This window comes from Apteryx rowi, unplaced genomic scaffold (genome assembly GCF_003343035.1).
Source record: "Apteryx rowi isolate R43461 unplaced genomic scaffold, aptRow1 scaffold_1407, whole genome shotgun sequence".
NCBI classification, from domain to species: domain Eukaryota; kingdom Metazoa; phylum Chordata; class Aves; order Apterygiformes; family Apterygidae; genus Apteryx; species Apteryx rowi.
Genome location: NW_020447650.1, coordinates 9,227 through 28,134, shown reverse-complemented (window position 1 = coordinate 28,134; position 18,908 = coordinate 9,227). Strand labels below are relative to the sequence as shown.

At 53.6% G+C, this 18,908-nt stretch overlaps 3 protein-coding genes across 3 annotated transcripts; 1 reads left to right on the top strand and 2 right to left on the bottom strand.

The window, feature by feature from the left end:
- Positions 1–1,740: 1,740 nt before the first annotated feature.
- Positions 1,741–9,358, top strand: ZBTB39 (zinc finger and BTB domain containing 39). Its single transcript, XM_026057855.1, has one exon. It carries the CDS (start codon positions 1,813–1,815, stop codon positions 3,946–3,948), a length of 2,136 nt encoding a protein of 711 aa, XP_025913640.1. The 5' UTR covers positions 1,741–1,812; the 3' UTR covers positions 3,949–9,358.
- Positions 9,359–12,254: 2,896 nt separating this feature from the next.
- On the bottom strand, positions 12,255–13,496 carry GPR182 (G protein-coupled receptor 182). Its single transcript, XM_026057852.1, has one exon. It carries the CDS (start codon positions 13,494–13,496, stop codon positions 12,402–12,404), a length of 1,095 nt encoding a protein of 364 aa, XP_025913637.1. The 3' UTR covers positions 12,255–12,401.
- A 4,263-nt stretch (positions 13,497–17,759) lies between these two features.
- LOC112962019 (retinol dehydrogenase 7-like) lies at positions 17,760–18,905 on the bottom strand (the record flags this gene model as incomplete). The annotated part of the gene is made up of 3 exons (XM_026057850.1): positions 17,760–18,025; positions 18,097–18,260; positions 18,685–18,905. Coding segments are annotated over 3 exons (651 nt in total), but the record flags the coding sequence as incomplete, so codon positions are not given.
- Positions 18,906–18,908: the final 3 nt, after the last annotated feature.

Sequence of the window (18,908 nt, the reverse complement as noted above, 5' to 3'; positions counted from 1 at the left end):
CCTCAGCGTCCTTGTGAGGGGGAGGAGGATGACCCTTCCTCAACTCTTTTTTTTATCTTTTCCCTGTAGTAGTGATAGAAGGCAATCCCATCCCGTCTTCTGCAAACTCCTGCTTTCTCTTCTGGTTACTGAGGTAGTTGCTCTCCATCACAAGGAGAAAAAGATTTATCAACCAGGCAAACTGAAGCTGATGCTGGCAGCCCCCTTAAAAGAGCAGCAATAGCCGCTGTTAAAGGACACACGAATGTGAAGGGGGCTGTAATACCCCTGTAAGTCTGGGGTAACATTACAAAATGTGAGCTGTCAAGCAGCTTCCCCTTTCCTCTCTTGTTCTTCTGGAGGAATGCTTTTGGGGATTGCTTCTTTCCTTTTTACAAAATCCTACTGTTACAAAGGGAAAAAAATTTTAACTCCCAGCTGTATCTATCGCATGGTTTTCCCCTGGTCAGCTGCAAATTGGGACTCTTCTTTCAGTGTCTGAGCTAGAGCAACCCTGGGCTTCCTTTGCAGTGTCACAATCCTGGGTGGCTTTCTCTTGTCTTTTTACATGTCCTGAAAAAGTCAAGATCAGATTGCAGGGCTGAGGTTCAAAATTTGCTGTTACTGCCATGGAAATGTTTCAGTGCAGATGAAGGAGAGGAAGAGGATTAGGGATATTATTGGGTAAATTTAGCATCTGGCCTCTGATGTTAAAATGAGTCTCAGGGGGTCAAAGATGCTGGGTTTACAATGAGCAGAGAGCATCCCTTGGTATATGCCTCCTCTCCAACTTTATACACTTTCCCTTGGTAAGGAAACTCGTGGAGCTTTCCACCAAACTTGACTTTTCTAATTGTATTTATTTTGGGTGGTTTTTTTCCCATGTTGTTTTCCCAAAGTGTTGGAGGCTTCTGTTTCATCAAGTCCCGAGGTGATCTGAAAGCCAGCTAAGCACTTGTAAATGGGAGAGGGGTGACAAAGGTAGTGGGACAAGTTGGAAGTGCCCAGAGGGGAATTGCACGTGTCATAAGTCAAGTGTCTAATGGCAGTCTGGGAATACTGCACAAACTTCTCAGTTAAAAGTGAACTGAAAGGTGTTACAAATACTTATATAGTAGAGGAGCAATCCCAAGGGAGCTAAAGGCGCTAGCATATTGGGGAGAATCTGAAATGAGATCCTATCTGGAAAATGAAAGTTARTATGTGGGGTACAGGAGAAATCTGAAATAAAAATATTCAGCCGGCAGAAGCAATACGCAAAGCAGTCATGGATGGAAGAGACCTAGAGATGAAATTGCCCAAGATGTAGGAGTCCAAATTTCATATCCTCTTGGCAGGAGTATTAGCCCATGATTTCGGAAGATGTGGGACTTTTATGTAACAATCACCAGTTGGGGCTCAGTTTCAGAACTGAGCAGTGTTGCAAGGCAGAAGGACCTGTGTTCATGCCTAAATAGAAGTGGGACCTTCAGACTGTCATTGGCAGAGTAAATGGCTTTTTGTTTTGTCTATTTGCATCTTTCCCTTGAAGAGTCAGTCTTTGAAATTACAAGATAGGTTTTAATTATTCTTCATCTAAGTAGCTATGCTGCTTCCCTGTTGCTTGTTAGGAAGGTGTGAAATTTGCGGTACGTTTCTTCCCAGACTAGAATGATGTCTCTCTGGCTGTTCACATTTTCATTTCAGTGCTTCACGTTTTCATTTTCACATTTTCCTCTCTCTAGAGCCCCTTGCCCTGCCAGGTTCTGGATGCCAAGCACCTCCTGCTCATGCAGCTGATGAATGCGTGAAGAGGAAGCTGACCAGGAGAGGGACTCTTGAGCAGCTGCTAAGATGGGCATGAGGATCAAGTTGCATAGCACCAATCACCCCAATAACCTGCTGAAGGAACTCAATAAGTGCAGGCTCTCCGAGACCATGTGTGACGTCACCATTCTGGTGGGGAGCCGCTCCTTTGCTGCACATAAGGCTGTTCTGGCCTGCGCTGCAGGCTACTTCCAGAATCTCTTTTTGAACACAGGGCTGGACGCTGCCAGGACCTATGTAGTGGATTTCATCACACCGGCCAACTTTGAGAAGATCCTCAGCTTTGTATACACCTCAGAGCTCTTCACAGACCTAATCAATGTGGGTGTCATTTACGAGGTGGCAGAGCGGCTGGGCATGGAAGATCTGCTGAAGGCCTGCCATTCAACCTTCCCTGACTTGGAGAGCTCAGCCATCACGAAGCAGCCTTCTCTGTCCATGGGCGAAGGCCGGTCAGGCCCTCTGAGCAGCACCTCGTCAGAACAGAAACATTCATTGAGTGAAATCCGGAGTGGTGGGGAACATTTTGGTCCTGAACGGAATTACATCTTGCATGGAGAAGTGGCAGGCAGCTACAAAGAGGATGACCGGAATACCATGAATGAGGCCAGCCAGACTCTTCCCCTGATGCATCAGCAGCCTCCCAAGACAGAACAGGAATCAGAACAAGGGCAGTTTGCTCCTGCCACAAGTATGGCAACCCAGCCCAACCTGGGCAGCGTGAATGTTGCCCTTCAAACCACTACAAGCTCCTGCCATCAGTATAAGGTCCAGAGCAATGGTGACTACAGCAAGGGTGGTTTCTTTACCGCTGATACTTCCCTAGACATCTCCACGGGGAGCAACTCCTGTCCCAGCAACAGCGACCACTCCAAAGAGCAAGGTTTTGGGCAGATGGATGAGCTTCAGTTGGAGGACTTGGGGGATGATGARCTACATTTTGAAGATGCGAGTGAAGAGCTGGGCCCAACAGAAGAAGTTATCGAGCTGAGTGATGACAGTGAAGAAGAGCTGGCCTTTGAGAATGACAGCCGGGATAGCAAGGCCATGCCCTGTCAGGTGTGCAAAAAGGTCCTGGAACCCAACATCCAGTTGATCCGCCAGCATGCAAGAGATCATGTTGATCTGCTTACTGGGAACTGCAAGGTCTGTGAGACCCACTTTCAGGACCGGAATTCCCGGGTCACTCATGTTTTGTCCCACATCGGGATCTTTCTCTTCTCCTGTGACATGTGTGAGACCAAGTTCTTCACCCAGTGGCAGCTTACCCTCCACCGACGAGAAGGGGTGTTTGACAATAACATCATTATCCACCCCAGCGACCCTCTCCCGGGGAAGATCAGTATGTTTGGTGGGGGGTCTGGCTCAGAGCTGGCATGCGCTGCCTGCGGGAAGCCTTTGGCCAAAGATTTCCACACTGTCCGCAACCACATCCTGGACCACGTGAACTTGAAAAGCCAAACGTGTGGTGTGTGTGATCAGAGGCACTTCAATCTCTGCAGTTTGATGTGGCACACCCTGTCTCATTTGGGGATCTCGGTCTTCTCCTGCTCTGTTTGTGCCAACAGCTTTGTAGATCGGCACCTTCTGGAGAAACACTTGGCCGTTCACCAGAACATGGAGGAGGCTCTTTTCCGGTGCCATTTCTGTGGCCAGAGCTTTAAGCTGGAAGCAGCGTATCGTTATCATGTCAGCCAGCACAAATGTGGGGGCAGCCTGGACATCCGACCCAGCTTTGGTGACCGTCTCCAGCAGCAGGGCCTCCAGAAGAGGAAGCTGCCTGAAGAATTCCTGAGTGAAGACTTGGCACTGCAAAATCAGCCAGGCAACAGTAAGTACAGCTGCAAAGTCTGTGGGAAGAGGTTTGCCCACACCAGTGAATTCAACTACCACCGGAGGATTCACACCGGAGAAAAGCCCTACCAGTGCAAAGTGTGTCACAAGTTCTTCCGTGGCCGCTCCACCATCAAGTGCCACCTGCGGACACATTCTGGAGCCCTTATGTACCGATGTACTGTGTGTGGGCATTATAGCTCCACACTCAACCTTATGAGCAAGCACATAGGCGTACACAAAGGCAGCCTGCCCCCTGACTTTACCATTGAACAGACTTTCATGTATATTATCCATTCCAAAGATGCGGAGAAAAACACGGACAGCTGATTGGGTGAGATGGGACAGGACCAGCAAAGGAGCAAATGCTAATTACAGAAGCTGTGGAAAAATGTCATTTATTTTATTTAATGGTCAGACATCATGGATGGAATCCTCCTTTTCTATTCTTTTTAATTTTTTGGGCCTTACTAGGGCTTTTTCGATTGGCATTGTACAAATTAACAGCACGTAAGCTACATCACTGTTTCCAAGAAGTCTGTCGTGTTTACTTACCTCTGGTCCTGTTAGAGGACATTGAGTTCTGTGTTTTTAGCGTTTCTCAYTAGGTTTTGAATCTAGATTTGGTTTTGGTTTTGTTTGTTTTTTTAACCTTTTAGCCCATTTGACTAGGCTAACCCTCAGTTTGAGCTTACCCACAAACTGATGCTGCTAAGATTTTGAAACCTGACCTCAGTAGAGAGGGACAGAGCCAGAGCAAGACAGTACTGGACTCAAAAAATAGCTAAAAGAAAAAAGACAGGAAAAAAAGACTCATTCTAGGCATCACTGGGGTTCTGCTGCTATTGTGAGGAGGTGAGCGAAGTCTGTGTCACAGAATCAGCCTTGAAAGTGTCTCTCCGCTGCAGGGGAGATTAGCAAGCAGCATGTGTGTGCACATGYGAATGAGAAGGGGCACCTAGGAGCAAATTAATAGGAGGGTGATTTGTTGCTCGGAAGGGCAGTTCCCAGTCAGTGCCTCTTGTGATTGTGGTCTCTGGGAGGCCTGTCTGAACAGGGAGTGCAGCTGGCCGTTTCACTGCCATCCCCGTGACATGCCTCTCAAGTTTTCAACGACCCCCYGTTTCAGAACAAGGGAAATGAAGGAGTAACGCCACCTCTGTGAAGAGAGCAGCCTGAGCAGAGGGGATGGCTGCTTTGAAGGAAAGAGATGGATGTGTGAGCAGAGATATCTCTCAGAAGAATCACTGAACTGGAGAGGGCAAGGAAAGCAGATTTGTGCTGTGGGGCTGACTGCTTTTTAGGAAATAATTTGTGATGGAATAGTCATGCCTAACTTCTGCTGGCCCATGGTTGACCATCACGAGCATGCTGACATCTCCTCAGCTCTGCTTTGCGTGCTTAGGGCAGCCGTGCACGTAGAGCTCTGTCCGCACAGTGCGCGTCTGAGGTCTTCCAGTTGTTGGAAGCGCTGGATGTCTGAGAGCAGCAGCGTTGCTGAGGCCTGCGTAAATCCCAGCAGACAAGGATTTGATGAAACCGTTGCCTTAACTCCCAGGAAGGTGTCTTTGAGAAGGACTGTTTTCTCTGCTAAAAGGATAGCCCCCTCCCATGGTTAATGCAGTAAATCACCACATCCCAGACGTCTCACTGCGAAATGTGTATTGCAGGATGTTGTTTGTGCCAATGTAAGTTGGTTCATTTTTTATTGAATAATGCTGTAACTTTAGCACATGCCAGCTGGTGGCTGCAGCAGAGCAGCTCCAGAAGCTTGCAGGAATAGTAGCTGATGTGAATCTCAGCCTGTCCTGGACATATGTCAAGCACAGGCTTGGGACTCCTCCTCAGAGCTGTGCGCCTTCCTGCAAAGTGGGCTTTCCCAGCTGTGCTAGCGAGGTCGATCCCATGCTTGTAATGTTTACACCAGGAAGGGTGGGGATTGGCTTTTTCCCATGTTATCCTGCTGTGGGGCAGAGGTGGAGAGGAACGAATATTTCAAATACCACAGCATGAGTTATAACTGCCCTTAGGTAACTCCTACTACCTCACAAACAGGAAGCGCTCAGGGCTTTCAAGCCACAGTCGTATAGTAAATTGGGCTCCTGCGCTTCTGTAAAGATATACTGTTACAAAACAAAACTAGTGATTTGCAAACCCTGTAAGAGTTAATGCTTGAAGTCATCCCACCTTCTCCTCCTCTCGAAGGGACAACCCACAACAGAGGAGCAGCGTGATCTGGACGTGTGGTTACTGAGCTAGGAATTTCTGGGGTTTACTCCCCCCGCTCCATTGTGGCCTTGGGCAAGTCACTTCACCTCTTTGCCTCAGTTTCCTCATCTGTAAAATGAGGGTGGTAACACTTGTGGTACCTACCTACCTCCCTGGAGTGTGGTGAAGATTACTGGCTCATATCTGCAAAGCGTGTGGAAGATGCAAAGCACTTGGTGAATATTACTATTTAGCATCCTAGGGCAATAACAGCCTCCATCCTTTCCTGTTCTGTACCAGTTTCTTGAAGTACAGCAACCACCTAGCAGGGTGATTTTGCTCCTGTTACAGCTTTCCCTATCCAGAGCAAATCTTCCTTTAGCCCTGTCCCTGTCGCAGTCCTGTGAAGCAAGCTATGTGGCAATGTAAGACTTGGAGGAACGGCTGCGTTCCCCTCAGTGCTAGCTGCATCTGAGAAGGGGGTTTGAGGAAGGGACTTGGCGGAATGGGAAGGAGGAGTGTGCGTGCTGGGATGTAGTGGCATTGTAATGCGACTTAGACCCCAGTGTTTGAGAAGAGCTTTTTCACTTGTCTCCTGGGTAAATTGCTGTCCTGGAGAATAAGGAAGAGTTGGTCTTCCCTTCCCAGGAAGGGAGGGAGTGGAGATTATACAAGTGTGCAACTGCTGGCTGCATCTGGAAGCCTCTGGTTGTTAGCTCCATACTCAGAATCCTTCCCCATCTGCAGCTGATCCCTTTGCTTTGCCTATAAAGCTGCGTTTCCCTCCTCAGTAGCTCCAGAGTTTGCTTTGCTGTGACAGGGGCAAGAGACAACAGCCCTGTGTCAAGCTGTGTTCCACCTGGCAGTGCTGACCCCTGCGTGGACATGATGCCTCTTCCTGGAAAGCTCCTTTGGCCTGAGCTTGAAGTAATCCTCTGTCACCCCGTGGACCTGCAATACCTTAGTCAGACCACACAGCAGAAACGCAAGGGGTCAGAGGAATGGACCTTGCCTAGGAGGAAAAGGAGATACCAAGGCTGATGATAAGGCTGTTAAGAGTTTTGCATCCTTTCTGCAACCCATGTGATACTGGCCAAGTTTGAGGCCAGCTGACATCGTCCTGGTGATGTTAAACTGGACTCATGCTCTTGACGTTTTAGTGCCTGGAGTATGTTTACAAGAGGAAAATAGCTACTGAAATGATAGCTAAAACTCTCGTGGGAGATGGGCAAGGGTATTCCATGCTTGCCAGGTAGAGCTGCGGTTTCCAAACTCTGGTCTTGTGGTACCACTGGTCATCCACAAGGCCTTGGTGTGTGATCTTTAACTGGTCTGTGGAACCATATCTAACCTAGTGTTTTTAATTTAAAAAAAAAAAAAAAAGATGCTGAGAATGCATGGTGCTCTAGAAAAGTGTGGAGAGTCAGCAGTGGTTCACTGGAGGCTCCACTGAGGAGCTCTTTGAGTTACGGGGTTTCTTTCATTGTCCTGATGGTAGCAAGATGTGCTGGTAGACAAGACGGTTCAAAAGCTGTCTGGATAGGGTCCGGGGCAACATGCCCTAGGTGACCCTGCTTGAGCAGGGGGGTTGGACTAGATGGTCTCCCGAGATCTCTTCCAACCTCAACCGTTCTGTGATTCTGTGAAGACTTTAGGATGATGGGAAATGGATGTGATATGCTCTGGAGATTGCTATGAAGGATGTCGAGGGAGGCAGACTAGGCTTGGGATAGCTGAGTCTTTAAAGCCTCTAGATCCTCCTAAAATGTCCCAGAAGCTGTGATGAGCTTTTGGATGGATTGGGGCACTGTCAAGTGGTAACGGTCTGCAGCCCCCTATCTAGCTAAGCTGTGAAGCAAAAGCCTTTTGTGCACATAAACCAAAAAGAGAAGCTTTTACACTGAAACACTAATGGGCAAAGTAAGCCCACCCTTCTGAACACAGGGACAGGAAAGCAAAAGCCCACCCCATTCTCTGCTGGTCATTTTTGGGAGTGGAATAGGGACAGAGAGATCAGTTCCCTGCTGTTTCTGTTTTTTTGTATTCTTTCCTATGTTATAATGAACTATTCCTATTCCCATGTGAAATATTCTGAGATCAGCAGCAAGTTTTCATTTGCTGAGGGAATGTGGAGATGGGATTTTGGTCTGCAGCATTCTCTGGGTGTGCTGGCCTTGTGTCGCCATTCTTCCTTGGATTTGCAAAATGGTGATTTTTCCAAGAGAGGTCAGAGATCTGAGCTCTCCCTTCCCAGGAATCCAATGGTAGGACCCAGCCAGGGTGCTTTGGAGAACCGCTGCCCAGTGTGTCCGATACCAGATCAGATCCCACAGAGCCTTTCCACTGGCTGTGCTGGGCTTTTAGCCATGGCGGTAACCCCTGAGGGCATGGCCCTGGTGCACGGGGTCCTCAGCACTTCTCCACGCTGATGGCCAGCTTTAGCGCTCTGTCTTCCTCTTCCCCTTGGTGACGTGGCTGTCTCGGAGCCTGGTGGCTCTGGCTAGGAGCTCCAGTGTTTCTCAAGGAAGCTCTGGGGCTCGGGAGGGCGGGATCGGATGGAGTTTACAGACAAGGAATCTGCTGGGCTTTAATCCCGAATCCAAAGCGGGCTGCTGTGGCCGAAGGGGCTGTAGGTCTGACCCAGCTGTGTCGCAACACACGCGTCCTGGTGATGGCCGTGGCTCTCTGAGCCGCCTCCATCAGCACCGGGGTCGGGGGGCCAGGCTGCAACCATGCTTCAGCTCCGCTCRAGAAGCAACGCGCTGTTTGCAGCAGTTGGGGAAGCAGTAGTGTCCAGTGGGCCGAAGTGGAAACACAACTCCTGGTGCTGTTCCTCGCTCTGCCGCCGACTCTCTGCGCGGCCTTTGGCAGGTCTGTTCGCCTCTTCGCCTCGCTTCCCCGCCCCTCTCCCTCCCCGTCTGTAAAAGTGGGGGACAATAAAGAATTACCTACCTCACTCGGGGAGGCTGTGAGGTTTAATTCATGTTTGTAAAGTGCTTTGGGATCCTTGGGATGAAATAGGGGAATATAGAGGGAAAATACTTTGCTGTTAGTTTTCCCAGCTGCTTTTGCAGTGCTGTGTTTGGTCGTGGGTTCTTGCACACTACTGGAGCCTGAAGCGAGCTGCCTTTGGCTTCCGCGGCGGGATGGCTCAGGCGAGGAGCAGCCGCTGTACACCRCTTCAAGGCTAGCTGGCTTGAAACCCTGGCCCAAAATCCACCTCCAAAAGGTAGTACTTTGAGACTGGTCTTATTCTGATTTTTAAAACACAAAATTCAGTTTTGTTTTATTCTCCCCTTTCTCAATGGATCCAGGTCTCTTAACAAAATAATTAAGGAGAAGAAAGAAAAAGAGTTGAATTGCTGTCTAACCTTTTTGTTAAGTTAATAGTAGGTACTGACCTCCTGATATTTAAGTGTTTACTATCTATTTGCTGTAAAGTTTTGTATATTTTGTAAACTTTCCCCCCAAATAGTAGATGTCTAAAATCGTTGTACATCGGGTTCTTTTATACTCCATTGTTCAGCACAAAGTGTGGTTTTTATTTAGAATAATAAAATGAAAAATGTTGATCACTTGTACCTTGTTTCTTTAAAAAAAAATGTGTCTTTACATTTGCAGATCGGCATTTCTCTCTTTTTTAAGAGTGCCCAGGAAAGCACGTGACCCATTCCTGGTATCCTGCTTCTGTGCGGCATGCGATGTTTTGCAAGACTTGTGGCATAAATCAGAGCAGCCCCAGGACTTCTTCCCAGTCACCTCCCTCCCAGCGTCAGGAGCAGTCAGAGGAGCATGCTCTGGCATTGCTGCAAACTGCTGCTGTAACGGGTCGGGAGCAGAGCCCTTATTAGCCACTCTGCTTTGCCCTAGAAACCGTTTAGGAGATTCTCTGGGTTTGCATTTCTTGTTAAGCCCCTTATGTGCTGCCAGTGCTGTATTTAACTGAGAATTAGACCTTTGCAGGCTCAGTGCTTTTGCCTGGCAAGCCAAATCAGAAGGCAGGCACTGCTGGTATTTTCAAGAGACGCTTCAACTTTGCTTTTCTCCAGGGACAAGGCTCCCTTCTCAGTTCACGGTTAGGGTGAACTGCATATTAAGCTGTGACAAACAAATGAAGCTGTTCCCTGGAGGAGTCTCTCGAGCGAATCTTGGGCAAAGCCAGCAGTGCGGGTTCCCTGCAGAAAGGCTGCAGTTCTTGGGAGACAAGGAGCAGCATGCGCATTTATTTGCTTTAGTGTGCCTGCAGTGCACAGATTGAGAAATCGGGTGTGCTGAAGCTAGGACCAGTGACCAGGAGTGGACACTAGACAAATTCAAGCTTGGAGCATGGCCTGAGGGTATATATTTGGTAATCGCTAAAGGAACCCATTCCTGGGGCAGTTTACCATGAGAGGTGGCAAAAACTTTAAAGGAAGGCCACATGATCCAGCGAAAAGACTTGCTGGGTTTCAACCCCAAATCAGTGAGGAAAGCAATAGGTGCAATTCTGCATGGTGGGTGTGTGGGTTTATCTGAGGCCTCTCTGGCCTTGAAGTCTATGAATTATGGTACACAAAGTTGCAGATGCATTAGGAGAGTTAAAAAAAGGTTTAATAGGTCAAATACCGAGTTTTAAATGTTTAAGTAACTTGAAACTGAATATATTGCTGTCCTGGTTATGTCACATATCAAAAGTCTTTTTATTGTGTACTAGTCTCTGCTTTCTTTAGTGAAAATGACAGAGCATTAGCAAAAGGAAGTTTTAAAGAAGATTCATGCATGCTCCGGATGAGAGCCGTGGGTCAGGTCAGTGGAGAGTGACTGCCTTCATGCTGACGTTCGCCCGTCTTTAWGGCTGCTCTGTTTTACTGCATGTGTTTGCGCCCAGCAGAGTCACAGGGATGAAGCAGAAGTGCTGTATAGATGCAGATCTAAAATGATGGTCTCTGCCCCAAAGGGCTTACAATCTAAGCTGCTCTACATTTTCAAGTTGTGAAACTGTGTATAATTAATGTAATTAAGAAAGAGGAATAGATATAAGCTGCTTCTCTTAACAGGCTGCTATTTGAATCTGAGGGGACTGATTTCTTCCCTAGCTGCTCCCCCCTGCAGTCAAGCACCCTTTCTTCTGGTCATAAGAAAGAGCGACTCCATGCGCAAGGAGCCCTCGAGTACTTTGCGGTTTACCCTGGCATTGGACCTCTCTAAATAGCAGAGCTGTTCCCAGCCCTTCCCATAATAGCCGTGATTCCATGTTAACCCCTGGACGTGGGCTTCTCCAGCAATCCGGGACATCCTGCCCTCCACCCATCGCTTCTGTGGTGCGAGCATCCTGTCCCCAGATCCTGTCCAATTTGTTTATGCTTTTTTTAAAAAAAAAAGTGTTTCTTAAGCAGCTCAAGGCCTTTGGTAGATTTATTAACTCCCAGTGACTGTCACTCTTTCACCTTCCCCTACCAAGGTCTTGACCTGCAGCATGTGACTTAGCAGAATCCAGGCAAAGATGAACTTTCTCCGGATGCTCTAGTTTCTTACAAAACAGAAAAGCTCAGCCTGTGCTCCAGCACTAAGACTTTGTGCACATATACATTGAAAGCATGCACTGCGAGATCACATGACCTTGACTGAAGGGAACATGCATAAGGACTGTTGGAGTTTCTGCCAAAATTTAGAAATGTGCTGAGTGACCTTAGAAACCTGATGTGAGATGCTTTAAAGGAGGCTGATTTTAATGGGATGGGTTTCTTCCTGCAAAACACAAACTGGGAACCCCCTGTCCTCCAGTCTGATATCACCAGACACATCGAAAGCACAGAGGCGTGGTGGAACCTGATTTTAACCATCTCATTTACTGCTGGGTTTGAAAAATTGCTCTTAACAAGTGGCTGATCTTGAATGTTTAAAGCTCCGATCTGTATCGTGCTCTGCACCTCTAGGCTGCATGGCCTTCGTTTTCGTAAAGTCAGGCATTCGGCTGTTTGCTGGGCCCTGGGAAGCAAGGTTTGTGTTTCAAAGGAATAAATTTCCTATCTTTCCTACTTGGCTTGGCATCACAGCAAAAGGGCAGCTTTTGTTTGATACCTTTACAGCGTGGTGTATGCAGAGCGCATGTGTAAGTGAAAGTCTGGGATTGCGGAAAAACTTGTTGTAAAGGAAAAGTCTTGCTTGTTCCACAGGTTGCATAGCTAGGGGGAAGTAGGAGGGTCGGGTCAGGTGGGGTCAGGTCCCGTTGGTGGACTTTGCGTTCAGACTTCAGAGCAGACGGAGTAATATACTTTATTAGTACAAATGTTTCTTTTGAAAAACAGGAAATATCTCTTGCTCTTATTGTTTCTTTAGCTAAATAGATCTGATACAGCAGCACATCAGAGACAAAAATGTCTGTCACTCCCCACACCGCCTCATTTCACAGTTGGCACTCTGCCCCTCCCCTCGCCTTCAGAGCACAGTAGGTGGCCAGCCAAGAAACGCTATTTAAAAGCAAAGTGTCTGCTTATGACCAGGGAAAATAATCTTACTGACCTCAGTGAGTCCYGGAAGCTGGCCACTCCCGTGGGACCACTTGCCAGTGAGGAGTGGGAGAGTCCGATCCCTGCTTAATTGGGTGGGTTGCCATCCTTCGCGATGACTATGGAGTGCTGCGTGGTGGAGGAGGAATTGTCTGCACCTTTCTGGCTGGCTTGGTCTTTGGGGATGTATTTAACCACGGCGGAGATGAGCTTGCTGCGGAAGTTTTTGCTGACGAAATTGTAGAGGATTGGGTTGATGACGCAGTGGAGCAGGGTGAAGCAGTCTATGATGTCGTAGAAGAAGTAGAGGAAGTGGGCAAAGGTGCAGCGGAGGATGATGTGGTTGCCGTCAAGGGTGAGCAGCGTGAGCATGATGTGGAAGGGCAGCCAGCTGAGAAGGAACACGATGATGTAGGCATAGATGAGCAGACAGTGCTTCCTGCTCTCTGGCTTGGTGCGCTTGATATATCTGGCCGTTAGGATGTTGAAAACGGTGATGATGGGGAAAGGGATGAGGAACCCGATGGTGGTGGTGGCTAAGCTGACCGCCAGGGCCCAGTCGTCATAAGTCTCGAAGGGGGCCATGAAGATGCAGATGGGGTCTCCGGTGTTTACCAGCTGCATGTGAGCAACCTCCAGGAACGGGATTGCTGCTGCCAGGATCCAGCTGCAGACACAGATGATGCGGCGCGCGCGGTGCTGGTGCTTACGCCAGAAGACAGAGGAGGTCGTCAAGGACACATAGCGATCTACACTCAGGCAGGTAAGGAAGAAGATGCTGGCGTACATGTTGGCAAAATAGAAGTAGTGTGTGAAGCGGCAGAGGAAGCTGCCCCAGAGCCAAGTGTAATCCAGCATCACCTCCAGCATCCAGATGGGCAGTGAGAGCAGCACCCCGAGGTCGGCGATGGCCATGTTGATGATGTAGAGGTTCACCAAGCTCTTGTTGCCCCGTGTCTGCCAGTTGACCCAGATGACGAGGAGGTTCTCCACCAAGCCCACCACGAAGATGACCAGGTAAAGGATGAAGAGGACCACCCGCTTGACATTCTCATCCAGGCTGAACTCACAGAAGGTGAAGGTGTAGTTCAGGAGGTGGAACAGCTCCGTCCAGTTGTGGTAGTCCCCATACTCATTCCCAAGAGTGTGCGTCTCGCTGGGGGCAGTGGTCACCTCAGCCATTCTGGTAGCTGCGAAGAAAGGGAAAGTACTGAAATGGGGAGCTTTTTAACAGCAGCAGAGAGCTGTGGCAGTGCTCTGGGAGTCCTCCCCAAAGCACCTTCTCTGCTCTGTCAAATTGTCATCCTCTACAGAGAAGGAGACAGGCTCATTAGCAAGGGGCTAAGCTTGAGCCAGAGACGTTTGGGTGCAGCCCTGGGCTTTGCAGTGTGGAAGCCTGTGCAGGTTCTCGGACACGGCTTTGCTCCCTCTACTGAGATCCTCACAACAGAAAAAAAAAACATAATTCAGATGTGGCCTGAATGCTGCATTTAYGTATTTCCAAGGGGAGAAATTTCCCGTGAGTGAGAAAAGCAGAACAAGAACAAACAGCTGGAAATTGGAGCCGGACAAATTTGAATTGGGCTAGAAGCAAGACACCTGCTGCGGTTTGTGCTGCCGGCTCCAGGGCACGTCAGGGGTTTGGGCCATTCACCGCGCTCGAGACCGCGTTGCTGCTCCCCCGACCCCAGACCTTGGTCTGCACCTGCTTTCTAAGACTGTCCAGGTTCCTTCCCGGAGCTCTCCCCCCTCGCTGCCGCCTCGCTGCGATCCCATCAGGAATTCCAAGTAGGTGTCAAAATTACAAACTTAAGGGAAATGTAATTGACCTTAACACCCTTTTGTTGCTGCAAATGTGAATGCTCTCCGATCCCAGCACAGCTGCATCCGCTGGGCAAGGACGCCGCGGACCTGGGTCCCTCGGAAGAGCCCGGGAGGCAAGAGGCTCCTCCAGGACAGGCCTGCAGAGCGCACGCTGCCGAGGAATTTCATGGCAGTGCTCGCCCCCGCGCCACTCCGGAGCAGAGCAGCCGGGGAGCGCCACAGCCCAGCACATTCCCCCCAAAGCATCAGCTGCTGCAGCAAATCGCTGCCCCCTCTGCCACCTCCCCGTCCCGAAAGATTTGGGGAATGGGAAAGGAGCCGCCGCGTTTGGAGCCCGTGCCTGTGCCAGCGGCTCCGYGGCTCGCTGCCGCCTGCAAGCTGCAGGTGCCGAGGAAGCCGGCGTTTCGGAAGGAGCTGGCGGGAGGGTGGAAGGGAGGATGCGCGCGGCGAGGGGAAGGTGAYGGCTCACCTGGCGCGCGGAGCCGAGGGCGCCGAGGGTGTCCGCGGGAGGGACGGCCGCCGCGATGCTGCCGCCTCGGGGGCTGCTGCTCGTCTGAGCCGGCGGCCGCGGGGCTGCGCCGGGGTGGGCTGGCTGGCGGCTCCCGCAGGAAATGACCGCGGCCGCCCAGCATCCGGAGACAGCCCAGCACGCGGCGACATCCGAGGCGGGCCCGGCCCGGGCTGCGCTCGCCTGTGATGTGGCCGCAGGGCCGGGCAGGGGCGGCGGGAGCCGCGGCGCAGGTGGCAGCGGGAAGCCGCATCCCGCGGGCATCTGGGAGCCGCCGATGCCTCGGGAGCCCGGGAGCAGGAGTCRCTGCTCCGGGACAGGACCCGGCTGAGCCGGCCTCTCTTCCCGGCCCTGGGATAATCTGCCCCACGGGGTTCGGATGGGTTAAGGTGAACACACCGTCGACTGCCCCTGAGGTCCCGATGCTCATGCAACTTTAGGGTTTCTTTTGGGGGAAAAAAAGGCGAAAAGCTGAACATGGAGCAACGGCAGCGCCTGCTGCAACCCGCAGGGCGCTGTGTCTACGCSCGGGGTTCAGGCAGGGCCGGAGCTGCGCTGCCGGATGAGCTGTCGCGGGAGATCGCGGCAGAGCGCTGCCTCCAGCCATGTCAGCGGGACGTGACGGCTCGGCGGTTTCGCGGGGGAAGGGGGGGGCTCCCGCCTTGCCCCGCGCTGGGGAGGGGGCTGATAGGGGAACGTTTTGCCTCGGGCTGCAAGTCCTGCAGAACAATTCCAGGAAATCTCCTTTTCAAGTGCAGACAAGACATTCGTGGTCAACAATCGGCTCGGAAGGAAGGCACGGCGGGAACAGGGAAGCGCAGCGGCGCTGATAAGTCAGGCCGTGCACAACCGCCCGCCGGCCGCGCTGACCTTCGCGGGCAGGTACCCGGCCCCGGCGCTTGCAAACAGGAACTCGGCGGCTCTGTCCTCGCCGCGGGGCGACGGACGCCGGCAGACGGCTTCGCTGCCCAGTGGTCCTGGGACGCTTCGCCTCCATCGGGGCTTTCCACTGCCCTGCGAGGCCRGGACGCGTTGTTGTTTCCATCTCACAGATCAGGAAATTGAGGCAGAAAGAGATGAAATGAGTTATCTCGCCCCAGCAGCCCCCAGGAAAGCCAGGAGCAGAAGCGGGAGCCCTGGCACGGGGCCGCTCGCCTCCGCAGTCGCCAGCAGCGGCGAACGCGTGCGGAGCAAATAGGGGACAGAGAGGTGGGAGCAGCAGGATGCCGGCTGCTGCCTGTGCCGCACCGCGGGCATCCGTCCCTTATCCAGTGCCCGTGGCACCAGCCCGGCRGGCCCTGAGACACCCCCGTGCCGCTGTCCCCGGCAGCTCGGGTGCAGTTATGGTCTTTGGCTGCTAAGGGACAGGCCTCTCCTCGGGCGCAGCGCTGCGCGGGAGCATCCTGGCGATGAAAATCAATGCTGCAGCCGCCCGAGCGGGAGCGGTGCTGGCCGTGCTCCCCCTCGTCCCTTTGCAGGGCAGTTCCTAGAGGCCTCAAGCACTTTGGCAATCCCGTTAGCCAGCCCTCAGCCGCGCTGGGACTGGGTTCGGGGCTGGGGCTCTGCCAGCGCGGCCGTGGAGCCTTTGCCCATCAGATCCTGCCGGGCCCCCGGCTCCGGCTGACCCGGGGCTATCAGCCCCCGGCACGGCCGGGGCCCTGCCCTCCGCTACGGGTCCGGCTCTCCCCTTTGTCTGCAGATAAATGGGAAAAGGCCGTTTCCTCTCCGGAAAGCTACTGCTCCGACTGCAGTGGGGTCCTTCGGAGCCTGATGGATCACGGGTTATATAAACGGAGTGCAGGAAGGCAACGAGGAAAGGCTGATAAGGGAGACTAACGAGTTTGCCCGGTTTTCTTCCCTACCTGTCAGCACTTTGGACGGGAGCGGCAAACCCGGTCTGCGCCCGGGGCCGTGCCCGCACCAGCCCGGCCCTCGCGCAGCTCCCGAGCACACCGGCACTGCCGGCCGGCTCGGCGCTTGCACCGCGGCTGCTGCGTCGCTAGTGGAGGCCAAGCCGAGGCCGCGCGGGAGCGGGTCCGTTCTCCGTCCCACCATCACCCCGGCCCCACACGGAGCTGCCACGGAGCCGCTGCGGCCCCGCTTCCTCCGCGGCGAGCGGGGCTTCCTGGCCGGACAACGGCCGCGCGGCTCCTGCCTCGCCTTGCACTAATGATCTTCCTTCTATTGTCCGCCCCATATCTCCAGATTTCCCCGTCTCTGCGGGGCACCAAGCCGGGCAGCGGGATCAGCTCCGGGGCGGCCCCACGGCGCTCCTGGGAAAGGCGRYGCGGGAGCAGGATCCGGAGCACAGCCGGGCTGCAAGCAGAGCCCAGCACGGGTGCTCAGCACCTGCACCCCATGGGCCACCCTGCACCTGGCTGCATTTCATCAGTCTGGTATAAATTGCAGCTGATGCTCCCAGGCCYCGGTTAAAGGCTGGGGAGGCCAAGGGAAGGTTTTGTGCAGGGGGCACAGCTGGGAGTGGAGKTCCTAGTCCTGGCCCTGGCCCGTCACCCCCTTTCCCTGGACCTCGGACCCCAGCCCTCAGCCATGGGCGCTTTGGGTGCGGACAGGCTCTTTGCAGCTGCCTCTACAGCCCTGGCCCTTCCTCAGGGCAATTTATCTGGCTTTTCTGGAATGTCAATTTTAGGATGATCTTCCTGCTTCTGAGCTAAGGAGCTTTTTTCCCGACCTGCAGAGGAAAAGCATCCAAAACCTGAGCTTCATGGACACCTGGGAGCAGCCAGGACACTGCAGCAGATGCAACCCCCCGGGGGTCCCCTGGCAGCTGAAGTGAAGCGCAGTTGGTTTGGGGGGAACTTTGCAAAGTCCATGCGCTCTCCCTTGCCCCCCCATGGAGGACCCAAAGGCAGGTGCTATGGAAAGAGCATGCTTTAAGCTAAAAAGGGGCTTTCAACAAGGTCCTGGGGCAGCACGAGGCGGCAACGGGAGCCGAAGCACTGCAGCTGCGTGCAACAACCTCTGGAGCACGTGGAGCTGGGAAGCACCAGCCTGCGAAAACCCAGAGAGGCAGGAAAAAGCCGGCGTGAGCGGTGATGGGGGGAGGCTTRGGGCAGCTGGCTGCGGGATCCCAGCCCTGCTGGCCCCCGGCTTTACTGAGCGGCTGCCCGGGGAGGTGGAGGGGCGCTCGCCGGCGGCCGGCACTGCCCCCGGGCCGGGACGGGCAGGACGAGGCCCAAGGCGGCGTCGGTGAGCCAGGCTGGCGCGTAGCTGAGCGGCAGGTAGAGCAGCTTGGTGTCCCAGCCGGCCGAGTAGCGGCTGCGGGGGAAGCGGGCGAGCAGCGCGTGCTCGATGCCGTCGGTGACCTGCGAGAGCCGGGGGCTGCACAGCCGGTGCAGCAGGCTGGTGCCGTCGACGTCTGCGGGGGGAGAGGCGCCGTCAGTCCAGCCCCGCGCCGCGGGCGCCCGGCGCGGCGGAGGAGGCACTCACACGCCTGCAGGTAGTGCCGCCCGTACGCCGCCTGCGTCTCCTCCGGCAGCTCCTCCCAGAGGCRCTCCAGGGTCTCCGTCGGGTGCCGCGGGTCCGTCATCCCCGTGCGGAAGCCGCCGGGCTCCATCACGGAGACCTGCACCCCGAAAGGGCGCATCTCACGCCTGCGAGAGCAGGGAGCGATTAACCCCCCGAAAGAGCCRCCATCCTGGGCGCCGGCGGCACGGCGGAGCTGGGATGGGGGTGCGCGGGAGCATCCCACCGTCGCAGGGTGCGGATGCCCTGTCCCGGCCGCCCAGGTGCAGGGCWGAGCCCTCTCCGCGGGCTGGGCTTTGCGAAGCCCTCCGTCTCTTTGCACGCCTGCCTGCTCCAGTCTGGCTTCCGCTTTCCCACCCCGTGGGCAATCACCGCCGTCTYGCACCCGCTCTCCCCGTGGCTCCCTGCCCCTCTTGCCTAACAGGCAGAGCGATGCAAAAACGCCCCTGAGGAAAGGGGAGCAGAGCTGCCCCGGCCGGGCGCCCCACAAGGCAGCYGAGCTCGGATGCACGTGGATCCCGCAAGGCAGCAGCCCCGGGGCCGGGCGCTTACCGGAGGCTGTCGGAGAAGGCCTCCACGCCGTACTTGGAGGGGCAGTAGCCGCCGCCGTAGAAGGCGAGCCGGCCCAGGATGCTGGCCACGTTGACCACGCGGCCCCGGGCGCGCCGCACCAGGGGCAGSAGGCTCAGCGTCACCTCCACCAGCCCCACCAGGTTGACGTTCAGCACCCGCACGAAGTCCTCCTTGCGCAGCCACTCGTTGGGGGCGGCGGGGAC